Source organism: Mirounga leonina, unplaced genomic scaffold (assembly GCF_011800145.1).
Source record: "Mirounga leonina isolate KUSES-001 unplaced genomic scaffold, KU_Mleo_1.0 Mir_101097, whole genome shotgun sequence".
Taxonomy (NCBI): domain Eukaryota; kingdom Metazoa; phylum Chordata; class Mammalia; order Carnivora; family Phocidae; genus Mirounga; species Mirounga leonina.
Window position 1 is genome coordinate 862,145 of NW_023270062.1, and position 20,455 is coordinate 882,599.

At 40.0% G+C, this 20,455-nt stretch overlaps 1 protein-coding gene across 3 annotated transcripts in view; it reads left to right on the top strand.

Moving 5' to 3' along the window:
• The window catches only part of ARHGEF9 (Cdc42 guanine nucleotide exchange factor 9), a 241,721-nt gene that overhangs the window by 190,120 nt on the left and 31,146 nt on the right, over window positions 1-20,455 (top strand). For 2 of the 3 annotated variants that reach the window (XM_035005034.1, XM_035005107.1), the window contains 2 exons: window positions 2,337-2,468; window positions 16,874-17,117. In XM_035005034.1, the coding sequence (XP_034860925.1) occupies window positions 2,337-2,468; window positions 16,874-17,117 (376 nt within the window). Of the gene's footprint in view, window positions 1-1,900; window positions 1,937-2,336; window positions 2,469-16,873; window positions 17,118-20,455 lie in introns of all 3 variants that reach the window. The other variant, XM_035004955.1, reaches the window with a different exon arrangement.

The following is a 20,455-nucleotide window of genomic DNA, read 5'->3' on the forward strand; positions in this document are numbered from 1 at the left end:
TTCTTTCTTTCTTTCTTTCTTTCTTTCTTTCTTTCTTTCCTCTTTCTTTCTTTCTTTCTTTCTTTCTTTCTTTCTTTCTTTCTTTATCTCTTTATTTCTTTCTTCTTTCTTCTTTCTTTTTCTTCCTTCCTTCCTTCTCTCTTTCTTTCTTTTGTCTGTCTTTTTTCTTTCTTTCTTTTTCTTTCTTTCTTTCCTTTTTTTTTCTCCCTTCCTTCCCTTTCTTAGCTTGGTGGAGTTATATGTGGCAAGTACTTAAAATAGGAGTGTTCCTGGCTGGTACAGTGGGTGTAACTTTAAAAGTCATCCTGGAAAAAAAAAAAAAGTCATCTTGGCCAACTTTTTTGTCATTGGCCTGTTTTTATGGCTTTCTTTCACTTTATATATATTCAAAATGGACTGTGGCACATCTTCCTGACCTGCCTCAGGGTGGGACATGGCAGACTGCTATCACTCTCATCTTCCCATCCATCTAACAGGAAAGCCCTGCACAAATCCCTCCCCCTGAGAGCTTCCTCTTCCAGAAGTTCTGTGTTAGTATGTGGGCCCCTCAAGGATGAATGTTTACTCAAGTTCCAAGGTACCCCTGAAATGGAGTCTGGAGTCACAGTATCTGTGAGCTTTCTTTTTGAGGTTATATTATTACAAAATATTTCCACTTAGCTCCCCTTTTCCTTCTCATACCTTAGACTGAAAAAAGTGATATGCTGAAGAATACCATTTCCAGCTACCCCTCTCTTTGGCCCACTGCCCTGTCTAGGCTGTTCTAATTATTGCTGGGGGGGATGCAGGGATCTCCATCTCTAACCCTGACTTGAAGCTTTTGGGTACAAGGCTGAGATCTTAACATTGGAGTATCAGGGCTAAGACCTTGGAGATCAACCTCATATACCACATTTAACATCAGGAAAAACTGAGACCCAGAGAGAGGAAGGGACTGACTGGACTGGAGATAGCATAATATAGTGGCAAGAGTGAGTATACTTTCTGGAGCCACAGAATTGGGGTTGGGTCATGGGTATCTAGCTAATGAGCTGGGTGATCTTAGCTGATCACCTGACATTTCTGTACCTTGGACTATAAAATGAGAGTAAGACTACCTACCTCCCAGTATTCTTGTGTGCCTCAGAAGAGATAGAGTGAAAGTATGTAGCAAAAGTCTGATGCATATAGGTGTTAATATATTTTTAGATGGGGGGAGGGGGGACAAAGGGAATGGGAGTGAGAATCTCAAGCAGACTCTATACCCAGCATGGAGCCCAACACGGGGCTCAGTCTCACAGCCCTGAGATCATGACCTGAACCAAAATCAAGAGTCAGATGTTCAACTGACTGAGCCACCCAGGCACCCCTATAGGTGCTAATATTAAATCTCCTGAGTTCTGGACCAGATTTTTATCCCTATCTTTATATAGGTCCTGGAACCCACCCCCCACCCCCCTACCCCTGTGGCGGGCTTTGGTGTGGCTTGCCTCGTGTTCCAAGAGTTCTGGGCACACCTGCATTAGTTTCCTCCACTGACTGTGAGCTCCTTGAGAACAAGGGCCAAATCTGGCTTGGCATCTGACATATATCCCCACATACCTCTAACCTAGCAGAGTTTTTGTGAAAAGGGGCCTTGGAAACTCTGTAGAATTGAGTTAGCTAGGAGTCAGATGTGTTGGTACCTTTTTTTTTTTTTTCCTGTCTGACTATGTAGCAAGGAGGGGAAGTGGTTTCAGGCTATGAATAACAGACCAAAGAATCATGTGGTTGTGAAGTTTCCTATTTGATCAATATATTTTAATGAACTGAGAGGAGAAGAAAAAAAAATTAAGAAACTGTATGTACTCTCTCTTTCTCCCTCTGTCATTGTCTCCTTCTTGCCCTCCCCTGTCCTCTTTTTTACTCATTTGGGAAGCAGAGAGACTTCTATTATTTCCTTAGGCTTATTCTTCAGGTATAAGAAGGAGACTAAGAGACTAGGCCTGGGATGAAGGACTTGTGCAGAAAGACAAATTCATAGAGAAAAGGCCAAGGAAAGAGAGAGGGAGAGAGAAACCTCATGGAACCAGGATGAACCTTGGTGCCTGTAGGGCTAGAGAGCAGCTGACATAGAGAGACTATAGCAGTCCTGGGTGGTAGGGCTCATTTGGCCTGAGGGTGAACAAGAGTATGGGTCTTTCCAGCTCATGGAACCTTTTAAGGATTCCCAGGAGTCCTTTCTATCCCTCTTTCCCCACCCGGCCTTTTCTGTACTCCTCCTGCCCCGGTCTATGCCTAGTTTTAGGTGCTTCCAGGCAGGTGACAGGTCTGTCCCTTCTGCCTGGCTGCCTCTCACTATCACATATTCTTCCCAGGGTGAGGACATCCTAGACAGGAGCTCGGAGCTGATCTACACTGGGGAAATGGCCTGGATCTACCAGCCCTATGGCCGCAACCAGCAGCGGGTCTTCTTCCTGTTTGACCACCAGATGGTCCTCTGCAAGAAGGTAACCCCAACCTCTTCTTTCCTGAGGGAGATGGGAGATGGGCACCTCAGAAGCATAAGCCCCTCCCTCTCCATCATCCCCCGCTCCCAGGGAAGTGGTCATTATAGTAGGTGGGAAAAGATGCCAGTGGCTTCTAATTTTGTGATTCCTTCTTTAACTTTTGCTGTTTTCCCTCTTTGTCAGTTTTCTTTTAAAAAATCTAGAATAAGACTCTTTTTTTCTCTTTCTTCTTGTCTTCCATGATGGCTGTCTCTGATCCTCCATCCATTGCCCTGTTACTTTAGTTATGCATATGTTGTGTTATTTCCTTCCAGAGATGATTATATTGGAAATTATTTTGCTGCTTTGGGGATTTTTTCTTTTTTCTCCTTTCCTTTTTTTTTTTTCTTCCAGAGGAGGGGTAGAGATCCCCTTTCCTCTCTCCTCAGTCATCCACTAATGTTCCTGCAGTTCTGAAGTTGTCCCAAACAGCTTTTCCCCTGTATCATTTGTTTTTAATTATACCAGCCTTGACATACTCTGTTGTCTTCTGTGTCATAACTACTAGTTATTTATGTTGGTTTCATTGTATTCTGGGAGGATCCAGAATTAAATAGAGTATAATAATGCTGGAGGGAGGACTTTTTCTGTTCAAGGAACTTTCTGCATTGGACCACTTTTTCTTGTACTGAAGGGCCAGACTTGGAGGATGAACCATCTGGGACTCAGAAATGCAACAATAGCAACAGAGATTAGGGATAGAGCAGAAAAGAGATGGAGATTTGAAACCAAAACATCTGGGTCCTAGGCTCTACTGTCTCTAACCTTGGGCAAGTTTTTTTAACTTTATGTTCTTATTTTCCTCAGTGCCAAATCAGGCTGATGATAGAATTCATCTCAAGAGGTGTTGAGGAGGACCACCTAAGGTAGTGGGAAGCAGTGAAGTATAGTGTTAAGAGCATGGATTCTAGGGCCAGCCAGAAGGGCACCAATTTTTCCCATGAGCTGTGTGACCTTGGGCAAATTCTCTGTGCCTCACATTTGCAAAATGGAAATCATAATGGTATCCACATAGAAAGAGAGGTTGTGATGGTTAAATGAAACAATATAGTTGCAGTGCCTGGCACATGGTATTTAGTAAATGTTAGCTATTGATATTATTACTGTATATTTGGTGTTACTATTCATTCATTCAGCAAATCTTTTATGGGAGACAGTATATGCAGTAGTTAAATAAGCACAGATTTTAGAACCAGATAGTCTGGACTAAAGCCCGACTCTACCATTTAGTAGCTTTTGTTCCAGAGTAAGCTTCTTAACTGTTCTATCTACAGTTCCTCATAAAACGGGGTTATAACAGTACCTAACTTGTAGGATTGTTGTGAAGATTATTTGCTAATAAATGCAAAGCATTCAGCTGCCGAGGGATGAATACATAAAGAAAATGTGACGCACGTGTGCACACACACACACACACACAGGAATGCACACACACTATGGAATATTATTCAGCCTTAAAAAAAGGGGGGGACTCCTGTCATTTGTGACAACATAGATGAACCTGGAGGACATTATGCTAAGTAAAATAAGACAGAGAAAGGCAAATACCATATGATCTCACTTCATGTAGAATCTACAGCTGTTGAAATCATAAAGGCAGAGAGTAGAATGGTGGTTGCCAGGGACTGGTGAGGATTTGGAAAATGGAGAGATACTGGTCAAAGTGTGAAAACTTTTCATATGCAAGATGAATAAGTTTTGGTGAGCTAGTATACAATATGGTGCCTATCACTAACAATACTGTATTGTGTACTTGAAATTTGCTAAGAAAGTAGGTCTTAAGTGTTATCATCACAAAAAAAGTCACCATGTGAGATGATGTATATGTTAATTAGCTTGATTGTGGTGATCATTTCACAATGTATACATATATCAAAACATTGTATTTTATACCTTAAATATATATAATCTTTATTTGTCAATTATACCTCAATAAAGCTGGGGGGAAATGCAAAGCATTCGGAATAGTGTCTAGCACATGATATATGCTAAGTGTTAACTGTTACCATTGTTGTTGCTATTATTATTTTGTTATTAAGAATGTACCCTAGGTGTTGGAATGCAATAATGAGAAAAATAAGTCCAGTCCCATCCCCATGTGCCTTCCTCAGGCTCTGGAGAGAAAACCCAGGCTGATCAAGGCTAGGGGTGGGCAGGAACTAGGGCCCCTCTCTAAAAAGACCTTACTGACAAGCAAGTGAGACAGGCTGCAATCCTTAAGAGTTGCATTTCCCAGATTGCAGCATCTGTCATTTATACAAAATGTTTTACAGTGTCTTACTAAACCCCATGAATACCCAATGAGACCAAATTCAATTATCTCCTAGTTGTTTGAATTATATAATGTCAGGAATTGGAGTAGGCTCCTTGCTGGATCCATGGCTAGGCTTGGTGCTTGTCTGCAGACTGCCAGGGACCTTCTGGAGAAGCACTGGCTCCCTTGATATCCTCCAGCTTGGGTGAGTGGAAGGGAAAAGAAGGAAGGCGGGCATGCTATTAGGTAGGGAACTTGTGATGACCAGGCATGCTATTAGGTACGGAACTTGTGATGACCTAAATAGCACCTGTGGTGAGCACTTATTCACCATGTCCCTATGAAAGCACTCAGACCACCATTAACAAGTGGCATTTGGGACCTTAGACAACCAGGGCTCCAGAGGGCTTTGTCCCCTTGCCATGTGCAAAAGATGAGCAGAGAAACTTCTAAGGCTTTGTCAGCTGTTTTTCCCTGGGCAGCCCCTGAGTGAGGCAAGAGTAAGGAAGGTACACTACTGGGCACAGCTTAATGGGCAGACTATAAGCTGTGAAACAGAACTAATGTAACTCAGGAGTGTGGTGGCTGAGTTTAAGTTGTGTAAGGGTCTTCATTATCAGTGCTAGCATTCAGAAAAGGGAAACTGCAATGACTTGAGCTAGAGGATGCACTCAGGGAATACTTGAGGAGGAAAAATGTGTAAATTTGACCTGGAGCTGGAATGATTGTAAAAAGAGGTATTGTTGGGGCAGGGAGAACACATTAGTGTGAGCCTAAGTATAGATCTGTGACCACCCCCATCTTGAAAGGGTATATGGAATTTCCAAGGATGTAGAGGTAGCTATGTAAATTTTAAAATATTCAGTTACTTTTGCTTTGATTTATTTTTGTCACAATATTTAAATTATTTTGAAAGTTTAAATGGACCAAAGGAGGCAGTGAGATTTTCAGGTTCATCGAAGGAAACTTAAAGTCCTACAAAAAATTAGTCTGGGACCAAGAAAGATTGGCACCATATTTATTAGACAAGGCTGACCTCATGACCTGGAAACTGCATGTTTAGATTTGAGCTTTACAACCATTTTAGAGAAAATTGAGGTTCAGAGAGATAAAATGGCTTGCCCAAGGCCACAGCTAGTAGGTTATGCAGCTAGGAGTCTGTATATCTCACACTCTTTCCATGCATGTTTCATGCTGCTTTGTGGCCTTAGCTATGGTTTCTGATGGGATTTTTTTGAACAGTAGGTCATTCTTAATCATTCCTATCACATCCCTAAACTTGGCCTTATGACTAATCCGGTGCCTGAAAACTCACATTCAACACTCTGGGGAGCTAGAAAGAGTAGGCAAAGGGAGAACCTTAATGACACATTTCTCTAGTCCTGTTCCCCTACCACAGAAGCAGAATTCTCTCAAGTTTCTTGTTATCATTAAATACCTAAAGAAACAATAGGAGTTTCAGTTGATGCTTTTAATTTAGCTCCAAGATCATGTACATCCTTTCTTTTTTTTTTTTTTTTTTTTTTTTTTTGGAAACTAGTAAAGGTTTTGAAGGCTGACAATGATTATGACACACCTTCAGAGTTAAAGGAAGCTACAGGTAATGCTGGCAGGCTGGATCCAAAGACCCAAAGGGGATCCTGCAGGACCAGCCAATAGTGTTCTTGGTTTCATGAAGGATGGAAATAAAGCATGAGCCAGCAGGAGGTGAAAGCAGAGTTTCCTGAAGATATAGAGAGAGCAGATACAGACAGAGTGTCTGGGAGACTAAGAAATGAAAGGAGGGAATCTCATCTTTGTTAAGGGTCTGGGGGGGGTTATTGAGGATGGTGGTCTGATATACATGTCCTCTCAGACATCTAGGTACCAGTTAGAACAAAGACAAGGGGGCAGGTTTTATTCCTTGGAGCCAGGGGGCCTTGACATTGAGATGTCTAGCCATGGTTGTCTAGAATAAGCAAATGGTAGCTTTGTCCAGTCATTCTCACCTGGTCCTTCCATAGATGTTAACTATTCTAGAGAAATTGTTAATTCCTGTCCCTTATAAGGAGAACATATGCTGTTTGCATTACAAATCATGTGTAAAGTGGGGTAGTGGTGCAGGTCCCAGCAAGAATAGAAGCAGGAAAAGGAGTAAAAAGCAGATTTTTATGGAGTCCTTCAGTTTTCCTGTCTCTTTGGTTGAAGTTAGGAATAGTGGGAGGTTTCACTTATTTGTGGAACATAAGGAATAACATGGAGGACATTAGGAGAAGGAAGGGAAAAAGGAAGGGGGTGGAATTGGAGGGAGAGATGAACCATGAGAGACTATGGACTCTGAGGAACAAAGTGAGGGTTTTAGAGGGGAGGGGGTGCAGGTATGAGTTAGACCGGTGATGGGTATTAAGGAGGGCACGTACTGCATGGAGCACTGGGTGTTATCGGAAAACAATGAATCGTGGATCACTACATCAAAAACTAATGATGTATTGTATAGTGACTAACATAACATAATAAAATAAAATTTAAAATATAAATAAATAAATTAAAAAGGAATAGTGGGATTTTAAAGATACTAGCTGGGCTTGAAAAAAGCATGGAAGATATTAGAGAAACCCTTTCTGGAGAAATAAAAGAACTAAAATCTAACCAAGTCGAAATCAAAAAGGCTATTAATGAGGTACAATCAAAAATGGAGGCTCTAACTGCTAGGATAATAAGGCAGAAGAGAAAATTAGTGATACAGAAGATGAAATTATGGAAAATAAAGAAGCTGAGAAAAAGAGAGATAAACAACTACTGGATCACAAGGGCAGAATTCGAGAGATAAGTGATACCAGGAGATGAAACAATATTAGAATAATTGGGATCCCAGAAGAAGAAGAAAGAGAGAGAGGGGCAGAAGGTATATTGGAGCAAATTATAGCAGAGAGCCTCCCTAATTTGGGGAAGGAGACAGGCATCAAAATCCAGGAGGCACAGGGAACACCCCTCAAAATCAATAAAAATAGGTCACCCCGACATCTAATAGTAAAACTTACAAGTCTCAGAGACAAAGAGAAAATCCTGAAAGCAGCTCAGGAGAAGAGATCTGTAACCTGCAATGGTAGAAATATTAGATTGGCAACAGACCTATCCACAAGACCTGGCAGGCCAGAAAGGACTAACATGATATATTCAGAGCACTAAATGAGAAAAATATGCAGCCAAGAATACTCTATCCAGCTAGGCTGTCATTGAAAATAGAAGGAGAGATAAAAAGCTTCCAAGACAAACGAAAACTAAAGGAATTTGCAAACACCAAACCAGCCCTAAAAGAAATATTGAAAGGGGTCCTCTAAACAAAGAGAGAGCCTAAAAGTAACATAGACCAGAAAGGAACACAGACAATATACAGTAACAGTCACCTTACAGGCAATACAGTGGCACTAAGTTCATATCTTTCAATTATTATCCTGAATGTAAATGGGCTAAATGCCCCAATCAAAAGATACAGGGTATCAGATTGGATAAAAAAACAAGACCCATCGAGATGCTGTCTGCAAGAGACTCATTTTAGACCCAAAGACACCCCAGATTGAAAGTGAGGGAGTGGAAAACCATTTACCATGCTAATGGACACCAAAAGAAAGCTGGGGTGGCAATCCTTATATCAGGCAAATTAGATTTTAAACCAAAGACTGTAATAAGAGATGAGGAAGGACACTATATCCTACTTAAAGGGTCTATCCAATAAGAAGATCTAACAATTGTAAATATCTATGCCCCTAACATGGGAGCAGCCAATTATATTAAGCCAATTAATAACAAAAGCAAAGAAACACATCGACAACAATACAATAATAGTGGGGGACTTTAACACCCCCCTCACTGAAATGGACAGATCATCTAAGCAAAAAATCAACAAGGAAATAAAGACTTTAAATGACACATTGGACCAAATGGACTTCACAGATATATTCAGAACATTCCACCCCAAAGCAACAGAATACACGTTCTTCTCTAGTGCCCATGGAACATGCTCCAGAATAGATCACATCCTAGGTCACAAATCAGGTCTCAACCAGTACCAAAAGATTGGGATCATTCCCTGCCTATTTTCAGACCACAATGCTTTGAAACTAGAACTCAATCACAAGAGGAAAGTCAGAAAGAACTCAAATACATGGAGGCTAAAGAGCATCCAAGTAAAGAATGAATGGGTCAACCAGGAAATTAAAGAAGAACTAAAAAAAATCATGGAAATAAGTGAAAATGAAAACACAAATGTTCAAAATCTTTGGGATGCAGCAAAGGTGGTCCTAAGAGGAAAGTATATAGCAATACAAGCCTTCCTCAAGAATCAAGAAAGGTCTCAAATACACACCCTAACCCTATACCTAAAGGAGCTGGAGAAAGAACAGCAAATAAAGCCTACCCAGCAGGAGAAGAGAAATAATAAAGATCAGAGCAGAAATCAATGAAATAGAAACCAAAAGAATAGTAGAACAGATCAACGAAACTAGGAACTGGTTCTTTGAAAGAATTAACAAGATTGATAAACCCCTGTCCAGACTTACCAAAAAGAAAAGAGAAATGACCCAAATAAATAAAATCATGAATGAAAGAGAGATCACAACCAACACCAAATAAATACAAACAGTTATAAGAACATATCATGAGCAACTATGCCAGCAAATTAGATAATCTGGAAGGAATGGATGCATTCCTAGAGGTGTATAAACTACCAAAATGGAACCAGGAAGAAATACAAAACCTGAACATACCTATAACCACTAAGGAAATTGAAGCAGTCGTCAAAAATCCCCCAAAAAACAAAAGCCCAGGGCCAGATGGCTTCTCGGGGGAATTCTACCAAAGAAGAATTAATACCTATTCTTCTGAAACTGTTCCAAAAAGAGAAATGGAAAGAAAACTTCCAAACTCATTTTATGAAGCCACCATTACCTTGATCCCAAAACCAGACAAAGACCCCATCAAAAAGGAGAATTACAGACCAATATCCTTGATGAACATGGATGTAAAAATTCTCATCAAAATACTAGCCAATAGGATCCAATAGTACATTAAAAGGATTATTCACCATGACCAATTTGGATTTATCCCTGGGCTGCAAGGTTGATTCAACATCCGCAAATCAATCAATGTGATACAACACATTAATAAAAGAAAGAACAAGAACCATATGATCCTCTCAAGAGATGCAGAAAAAGCATTTGACAAAGTACAACATCCTTTCTTGATCAAAACTCTTCAGAGTATAGAGATAGAGGGTACACAACCCCATATCATAAAAGCCATCTATGAAAAACCCACAGCAAATATCATTCTCAATGGGCAAAAACTGAGAGCTTTCCCCTAAAGGTCAGGAACACGACAGGGATGTCCACTATCACCACTGCTATTCAACATAGTATTAGAAGTCTTAGCCACAGCAATCAGACAGCAAAAAGAAATAAAAGGTATCCAAATCGGCAAAGAATTCAAACTCTCACTCTTTGCAGATGATATGATACTTTATGTGGAAAACACAAAAGACTCCACCCCAAAACTGCTAGAACTCATACAGGAATTCAGTCAAGTGGCAGGATATAAAATCAATGCACAGAAATCAGTGGCATTCCTATACACCAACAACAAGACAGAAGAAAGAGAAATTAAGGAGTCGATCCCATTTACAATTGCACCCAAAACCATAAGATACCTAGGACTAAATCTAACCAAAGAGGCAAAGAATCTGTACTCAGAAAACTATAAAATACTCATGAAAGAAATTAAGGAAGACCCAAAGAAATGGAAAAACGTTCCATGCTCATGGATTGGAAGAATAAATATTGTGAAGATGTCAATGCTACCTAGAGCAATCTACACATTCAATGCAATCCCTATCAAAATACCATTCACTTTTTTCAAAGAAATGGAACAAATAATCCTAAAATTTGTATGGAACCAGAAAAGACCCCGAATAGCCAGAGGAATGTTGAAAAAGAAAAGCAAAGCTGGCGGCATCACAATTCCGGACTTTAAGCTCTATTACAAAGCTGTCATCATCGAGACAGTATGGTACTGGCACAAAAACAGACACATAGATCAATGGAACAGAATAGAGAGCCCAGAAATGGACACTCAACTCTATGGTCAACTCATCTTCGACAAAGCAGAGAAGAATGTCCAATGGAAAAAAGACAGTCTCTTCAACAAATGGTGTTAGGAAAATCGACAGCCACATGCAGAGAATGAAACTGGATCATTTCCTTACACCACACACAAAAATAGACTCAAAATGGTTGCAAGACTTAAATGTGAGACAGGAGTCCATCAAAATCCTAAAGGAGAACACAGGCAGCAACCTCTTTGACCTCAGCCACAGCAACTTCTTCATAGAAACATCACCAAAGGCAAGGGAAGCAAGGGCAAAAATGAACTATTGGGACCTCATCAAGATAAAAAGCTTTTGCACAGCAAAAGAAACAGTTGACAAAACCAAAAGACATCCGACAGAATGAGAGAAGATATTTGCAAATGACATATCAGATAAAGGGCTAGTATCCAAAATCTATAAAGAACTTATCAAATTCAACACCCAAAGAACAAATGATCCAATCAAGAAATAGGCAGAAGACATGAACAGACATTTTTCCAAAGAAGACATCCAAATGGCCAACAGACACATGAAAATAGAATTTTCGGCATCAGGGAAATCCAAATCAAAACCTCAACGAGACACCACCTCACACCAGTCAGAATGGCTAAAATTAACAAGTCAGGAAATGACAGATGTTGGCGGGGATGCAGATAAAGGGGAACCCTCTTACGCTGTTGGTGGGAATTCAAGCTGGTGCAGCCACTCTGGAAAACAGTATGGAGATTCCTCAAAAAGTTGAAAATAGAGCTACCATATGACCCAGCAATTACACTACTGGGTATTTTCCCCAAAGATACAAATGTAGGGATCTGAAGGGGTATGTGCACCCTGATGTTTATAGCAGCAATGTCCACAATATCCAAACTATGGAAAGAGCCTAGATGTCCATCAACCGATGACTGGATAAAGAAGAGGTTGTGTGTGTGTGTATATATATATATATACACATACAATGGAATATTATGCAGCCATCAAAAAACACGAAATCTTGCCATTTTGCACGACGTGGATGGAACTGGAAGGTATTATGCTGAGCAAAATAAGTCAATCAGAGAAATACATGTATCATATGACCTCACTGATATGAGGAATTCTCTTTTTTTTTTAAGATTTTATTTATTTATTTGACAGACACAGCGAGAGAAAGAACACATGCAGGGGGAGTGGGAGAGGGAGAAGCAGGCTTCCTGCCAAGCAGGGAGCCCAATGCGGGACTCGATTCCAGGATCCTGGGATCATGACCTGAGCCAAAGGGAGCCGCTTAATGACTGAGCCACCCAGGCGCCCCGATATGAGGAATTCTTAATCTCAGGGAACAAACTGAGGGTTGCTGGAGTGGTTGGGGATGGGTGGGATGGGTTGGCTGGGTGTTAGACATTGGGGAGGGTATGTGCTATGGTGAGCACTGTGAAATGTGCAAGACTGTTGAATCACAGATCTGTACCTCGGCAACAAATAATACATTATATGTTAAAAAAAAATGAAGACGATAACAGGAAGGGAAAAATGAAGTGGGGGAAATCAGAGGGGGAGACGAACCATGAGAGACTATGGACTCTGAGATACAAACTGAGGGTTCTAGAGGGGAGGGGTTGGGGGGATGGGTTAGCCTGGTGATGGGTATTAAAGAGGGCACGTACTGCATGGAGCACTGGGTGTTATATGCAAACAGTGAATCATGGAACACTACATCGAAAACTAATGATGTAATGAATGGTGATTAACATAACATAAAAAAAAAAAAAGGAATAGTGGGAGTTAAGCCTGCCTATTCTAGTCAGGTGGGTACCCACCTATTAGCTGTGTGGTCCAGATCTGGCTTCCCAGGTCTATGAGTATTTGTATTAAGTATTTTAAGGCAGGTTTCAGGCCTTTATGAGATCAAACTAGATCATATCAATCCATTCTCCTTAGCTTGTCCTGCTTTTGTGGTTATATTGGACTGACAGGGCACGCTTTTTATCCACATGTCTCACAAAGTATTCCTGAGGATTGTGGAAGTCAGTGCATGGGAACTGCCCCATTCTTTTGGCCAGGATTGAGCTTGTCCATTTTGAGCTTGGTAAAAGGAACCCAGGGTCTGAATTAGGCCTGGAGCAACATTGGCCCCTTCTGTATAGCTGACCTTTTCCTCTCCTGTGAACTTGATGCCAGGAGCACTCAACAGATCAGAACCTATCTGTACTCAGCACAGCCTATTTATATCGACAATTATTATGGGAGGGAAAAGAACATGTAGAGGTTGCTTTTTTGCAAATCAATTCAACAACACCCATATTTCACAGCCTTGGACTTTGAGATTGACAGAGCTATGTTGGGAATTTTTAAAGACAGCCTTCCCCAGACATACCAAAAAGCCCAGTTTACCATACAGTGTGAAGAGTTAGGATTGCAAAGGCAAATTCTTTGCAGGTAGCCTGCAACTGAGAAGTGAGGCATGCAAGGCAATTCAGCAGAATGGGAATAGTTTAACCAAACTGTGTAATGTTAATAAAAAATAATGAGCATTTCTGATTCTGTCAAATTGTCTAAAAGGCCAAATATAAGCAGAGAGGAGGGAGAATTGGTCAGAATGATTTGGCTAGTAGAAGACATCTGTCAGGACAGGGCTCATGGGACCTTCTTGGCCAGACTTAGCCATACCACATGTCCCGAGACACGATGTTTGTCATGGGCATGCTATGAAGGTGCACACACGAGTTGTGTCTTTCCACAGTGTCAGCTTTATTCAATCATAAAGCAAAGTTAATCACAGTTCTAAAGCAGGTTCAGGATTCCAAACCCAATGACATTTCACCATGTGATTAAACTTGGCTTCTTACACAGCACACAGAGCAGGACATAAGACAAACTACACAACAAATAAGATAACAGAAGGGATATAGGAAGTCAGTCTGTGGGTGTGCAGTTGAGATAAGGCCTCAGTCTGGTCTTGGTCAGCTCTCAGCACTTACTGCTTATTATGTTCAAGCAGTGAAGGATCTTGGATCTTCAGAGATCAGTCTGGCACAGTGTTCAGTGGCAGTTGCCTTTTTTAAGTGGTCAGACATAGAGAGGTCATGTCTGAAGAGTCTGACAGTTTGCTGCAAAAATCCTCCCCTTTTTAAAGGAATTTAATTGGTCCAGGGTCCCTGCAGACCTCCTATGGTTCTGCTCATTACCAGTTCTGGGGCGTCAGCTGATGCTGGTCCCAGCGATATCTTATAGCTGAAGTACCTTTAACTACTTGCATCATTGCATGACACAGGCTCCTGCTTGACATGAGAGACTCCATTTTGCTCTCTACAATGTGCCCTCAGGGGGGGAGTCGAAGGCAGTGCTAAGAGGAGGAGGGGCTGAAAGACCACTCTGAGAGATAGTTACTTAATCAGACCTTACATTCCACAGGTCCACAGGTCATTTCATCCATCCCTCTGTTTTTTTTTTAATTCATAAAATATTTGACATTCAAAAAGATACGTAAATTATATAATGGGTACTTATGTACTTACTATCCAACTTAAGAAATAATTCATTACAGGGGCGCCTGGGTGGCTCAGTCATTAAGTGTCTGCCTTAGGCTCAGGTCATGATCCCAGGGTCTGGGATCAAGCCCTGCATCAGGCTTCTTGCTCAGCAGGCAATCTGCTTCTCCCTCTCCCACTACCCCTGCTTGTGTTCCTCTCTCGCTGTGTCTCTCTGTCAAATAAATAAATAAAATCTTTAAGAAAAAAAAGAAATAATTCATTACAAATACAAATACAAATACATTACAAATTCCTCCTCTCCCTCTCTGCTCCTTCCCTTTCTTTTCCTTCCTTCCATCTTCCCATTCTCCTCTCTGTATGTACTCTCTTGAATTTGGCATGTGTCATTATCATATTTTTGTATAATTTCTGTACATATGTATGCATACCTAAATATTATGTGGCATTTCTTTGTAGGTTTTTAAACCTCATATAAGTGGGATAGAGATGAGATAAAACCGTACAGAAAAGAAACCAGGGATGTGATGAGCATGGGATTTTAGTTTGCTGTGGCATCATAGCTTTTTAATTTTTTTTTTAATTTTTAATATTTTATTTTATTTAAATGCAATTAATTAACATATAGTATATTATTAATTTCAGAAGTAGAGTTCAGTGATTCATCAGCGGCATATAACACCCAGTGCTAATTACATCATGTGCCCTCCTTAATGCCCATCACCCAATTACCCCATACCCCCACCCACCTCCCCTTCAGCAACCCTCAGATTGTTCCCTATAGTTAAAAGTCTTTTATGGTTTGTCCCCCTCCCTGATTTCATCTTATTTTATTTTTCCCTCCCTTCCCCTATGATCCTCTGTTTTGTTAAATTCCACATGAATGAAATCATATGATAATTATCTTTCTCTGATTGACCTATTTTGGTTAGCATAATATCCTCTAGTTCCATCCACGTCGATGTAAATGGTTAAGATTTTTTTTGATGGCTGAGGAATATTCCATTGTGTGTGTGTGTGTGTACATACCATATCTTCTTTATTCATTCATCTGTTGATGGACATCTCAGCTCTTTCCATAGTTTGGCTATTGTGTACATTGCTGCTATATACATTGGGGTGCAGGTGCCCCTTCAGATCACTATGTTTATATCCTTTGGGTGAATAGCTAGTAGTGTAATTCCTAGGTCATAGGGTAGCTCTATATTTAACTTTTTGAGAAACCTCCATACTGTTTTCCAGAGTGGCTGTACCAGCTTGCATTCCCACCAGCGGTGTAAGAGGGTTTCCCTTTCTCCACATCCTCACCAACATTTTTTGTTTCCGGACTTGTTAATTTTAGTCATTCTGACTGGTGTGATGTGGTATCTCATTGTGGTTTTGATCTTTATTTCCCTGATACCCAAGTGATGTTGAGCATTTTTTTTCATGTGTCTATTAGCCATTTTTATGTCTTCTTTGGAGAAATGTCTGTTCAGCATCATAGCTTTTAAATTGGGTGGCAGGTTCACCAAAACTTAGTGTATTATTAAAAGTAAGTAAGTAAATAAATAGAGAAATAAGAGCACCTTGTGTGGACTAATGATGAGTGTCTCATGGACTGAAAGTATTAATCCAATTCTATATACCAGAGAGTAAAACAATAATAAAGGATAGGCAATATACAGTTTGTATCCATCTACAACTTTTCTTTTTCTCATGCAGTAAGATTTGTGAGATTCATTCAGTCAATATATGAAGCTTTTTTTTTAAAGATTTTTATTTATTTATTTGAGAGAGAGAGAATGAGAGACAGAGAGCACGAGAAAGAAGAGGGCAGAGGGAGAAGCAGACCCCCTGCTGCGCAGGGAGCCCGATGCGGGACTCGATCCCGGGACTCCAGGATCATGACCTGAGCCGAAGGCAGTCGCTCAACCAACTGAGCCACCCAGGCGCCCAATATATGAAGCTTTTTATTCACTCTTACCCCCCCTTCTCCTGCCAGACTAGGCCTTCTCCAAAATTCCCCAGAATGCTAAATGTTCAACCCTTTCCATGTAATCCTTCCTGGCCAGCAGCCTGTGGCCACCTTGCTACTATTACCACTCATCTCCACTCTGATATGCAGGTCTCCTTAGCCTGCTTGAATTCCCAGGTACCCCCCAGGCAAACATCCAGCTTATTTCATACTTCTGGAAGGCTTGCAAATATTTTAGAAAAGAAAAGGCCCATGCTCGCAATGCTTGTGTGGCTTACTGCATCCTAATCCCCATATATGTGTCTTACAAACACATAAGGATTGATGCTGGGGTCTGAGACAGAGCCCTTGGATGTAGGACAAAGGCTTTCTCTAAGAGCATCTAGTTAACCAAACTATCAGTGTCATACTGCTAAGCTAACCTGCCTACATTTGACCAAACCAACCCCTATTTGGTACTCCAAAACAATGGAAGTCTTAGCGTCCTGCTGTGCCCATCAGCCAACTTTCATGGTACCTACTGTCGACATACCTCCAGTTAAAAACCTTTTCTTCCTTCCTACCTAGGACCTGATCCGAAGAGACATTCTGTACTACAAAGGCCGCATTGACATGGATAAATATGAGGTAGTTGACATTGAAGATGGCAGAGATGATGACTTTAATGTCAGCATGAAAAATGCTTTCAAGCTTCACAACAAGGAGACTGAGGAGGTACATCTATTCTTTGCCAAAAAGCTGGAGGAGAAGATACGCTGGCTCAGGGCTTTCAGAGAAGAGAGGAAAATGGTACAGGAAGATGAAAAAATTGGTAAGTGACCTGAGAGGAGAAAGAAGAATATGGCTATGAAGGACATAGAGGATTTGAATTAGTTTTCATTTTTCTAGAAGCAGAGGGAAGATTTCTGTTGCAAACTGACCTAATCCATTTTGGTGGTTTCCTATTATTAGGTCCTTTGTGGCAGATATCAGTAGTTTCTTCTAGTCAGAGTTAAGTGAGAGTTATAATTTGGCCTCCCTTACAGTCTCATGACTAGATAAGACTATTACACTGGAAGCAAACCTCAGTCTCAATTCTCCCAAACATACAAACATTTATTAACAAACAAACACAAAAGCAGTCATACAACCTGTTCTGTAATCTCAGTAAAGTCCCAGTTTTGTTCTTAGATACATGGCAGCATCTTCTGTGAAGAGGTTAGTCAAGGAAGAGTTGGTGATATTATAGCAACAGGCTTCAACTAACTTTCTAGTTAGAGTCTGTTGACAAAATCCTCTGATGGGGAACAAGACATAACACCTGTTTTCAATCTTGAGCTTAAGGCTTCCTTCTGAAGGGTAAAAGCTATAGGACTCACTGGATTTTTATACCCAGGTCTTGTGAGGGCTAAAGAGCCTGTAAGACATTTGTGACTAGTTCACATTTGAATAACATTCATTTTACCAATGAAAATTTATTTTTAACATGTGTTAGGCTAATTAGGCCTCCTGCATTAAAATGACTGAACTGCTGGGAGTAGTGGTCTCTGGAGCAAGGACTTCTGAGTGTTTAATGTGTTAACAAATCACCTCTTGAGTGTGTATGCCTGATTAAGGCACTTCAGATGTTAACTAAATGCCCCTAGAGCATAGATTAAAATTAATGCACATGTATATATCACACTTTCTGTATGAAAGCATTTTAAAATAAATTGTAGAAAATATAACTGGGTCTCAAGCCATGATCACTTGCATGATTCAGTCACACTAAACCATAATTTTTTTTGGCTTTAAATAGGTTGTTCCCCTTTTCCAGAGGGTATATAACTAGCAGAGAGATTTTTCATGCTGCTTTCGAACTGTGGGATTTAGGTGCCATTGACTATAGCTTTGTGGTTTACAAAGTACTATCTGGTCTCTTGCTCATGGTCCTGCCATTCTAGCATAAAAATACCAAACAGCCAGGCTTTGTAATTCCTTGAGAAGACACAGTTTCTGTTTTTGCCCCACTCTTAATGAGAGTAGAATTTTATATTAAAACACATGTATGCTCAAGCTGGTAGAAACTGCCTCTAGAAAAATGGGCCTACCCATTGAGTCCTGGTGCAAATGGATTCTTCTCTCCTTCAGTGTTGGGGATTTAAATGGTTTAGAGATAAGGAAGGGTGATCAGAAAGACACTACTTAGTCTAATCCTAGTTCTCTCCTCAGGTTTTGGGTAGAGTGCATATTAATAATTCACTTTGAGTCCCATTGAAGCCAAATAGCTTTTAGCATATGAGTACTGCAGTTGGACAAGATGTAGAGTGGTACAGAAATGCTACTGGGCTTCTTCTCTCAGTGGCAGGCAGCAGCAGCCTCTGATACCACTTAGGTTGTTAGACCTATTAAAGATATTGTCTTAATGTGCTTTATGCAGACCCTAGATCAACTAGAAGATCCCCACCATTCTGTCTGGTTCCAGTGTTATATTTCCCACACAATGCCCTAATAACCTGTAACTTGAAGAATCTGCTTCTAATAAAAAAGCTTCCAGAAATTACATTATTTTTTTAAAATTTTGTTTAAAGTTTTAATTTAAATTCCAGTTAGTTAACATACAGTGCAATATTAATTTCAGGTGTACAATTTAGTGATTCCACACCTATACACAACACCATATGCTCATCACAACAACTCTACTCCTTAATCCCATCACCTATTTAACCCCTCCACCAGGCCACCTCCCCTCTGGTAACAACTGCTTTGATCTCTATAGTTAAAAGGTCTCTTTTTGTTTCTTTCTCTCTTTTATCCCCCTATGATCATTTGTTTTGTTTCTTAAATTCCACATATGAATGCAATCATATGGTATTTGTCTTTCTCTGATTTATTTCGCTTAGCTTAATACGCTTTAGCTCCATCCACAATGTAGTACACACACATACACACACACACAAAATGGAATATTACTCAGCCATAAAAAATAACAAAAACTTGTCATTTGCAATGACATGGATGGAGCTACAGAAGTTACTTTCTGACAAACCTGTTATCTTTTCTAAAACATTATTTTTTTTCTAATTATAATAATAGCACTTCTATTGTAGGCAATTTTGGAGAAAAACACAGAAAAATACAAAAGAAAACTAAAAATCACATAAAAACATCCTACCCAGAGAGAGATAACTTTTGTAAATATTTTATATATTTCCTTCCTGTTCTTTTGTGTATAAATAAAATACTAGGACTAAGATGGCTGACTATGTTTATGTCTCCCCCCAACCTCTATCTCTCCATGATGAACAGTTCTAAATTTATATGCTCATTTTACACTTAAAATCATACCATTAACATTTCCCTAAATCATTTTTTTAAATTTTTGTTATTTTATTTAAATTCAATTAATTAATATATAGTGTATTACTAGTTTCAGAGGTAGGGTTCAGTGATTCATCAGTAGCATATAACAACCAGTGCTAATTACATCACGTGCCCTCCTTAATGCCCATCACCCTGTTACCCCATCCCCCCATCCTCAGATTGTTTCCTATAATTAAGGGTCTCTTATGGTTTGTCTCCCTCTCTAATTTCATCTCATTTTATGTTTCCCTCCCTTCCCCTATGTTCATCTGTTTTGTTTTGTAAATTCCACATATGAGTGAAATCATATGTATTTGTCTTCCTCTGACTGACATATTTCACTTACAATAATATCCTCTATTTCCATCCATATCATTCATACATACATACATACCACATCTTCTTTATCCATTCATGTGTTGATGGACATTTGGGCTCTTTCCATAGTTGGACTATTGTGGACATTGCTGCTATGAACATTGGGGTGCCCCTTCAAATCACTAAATTTATATCTTTTGGATAAATATCTAGTAGTGCAATTGCTAGGTTGTAAGGTAGTTCTATTTTTAACTTCTTGAGGAACCTCTATATAGTTTCCCAGAATGGCTGTACCAGCTTGCATTCCCACCAACAGTGTAAGAAGGTTCCCCTTTCTCCACCTTCTCACCAACATTTGTTGCTTCCTCAGTTGTTAATTTTACCAATCTGACTGGTGTGATATGGTATCTCATTGTGGTATTGATTTGAATTTCCCTGATGCCAAGGGATATGCAGCATTTTTTCATGTGTCTTTTGACCATTTGTATGTCTTCTTTGGAGATATGTCTG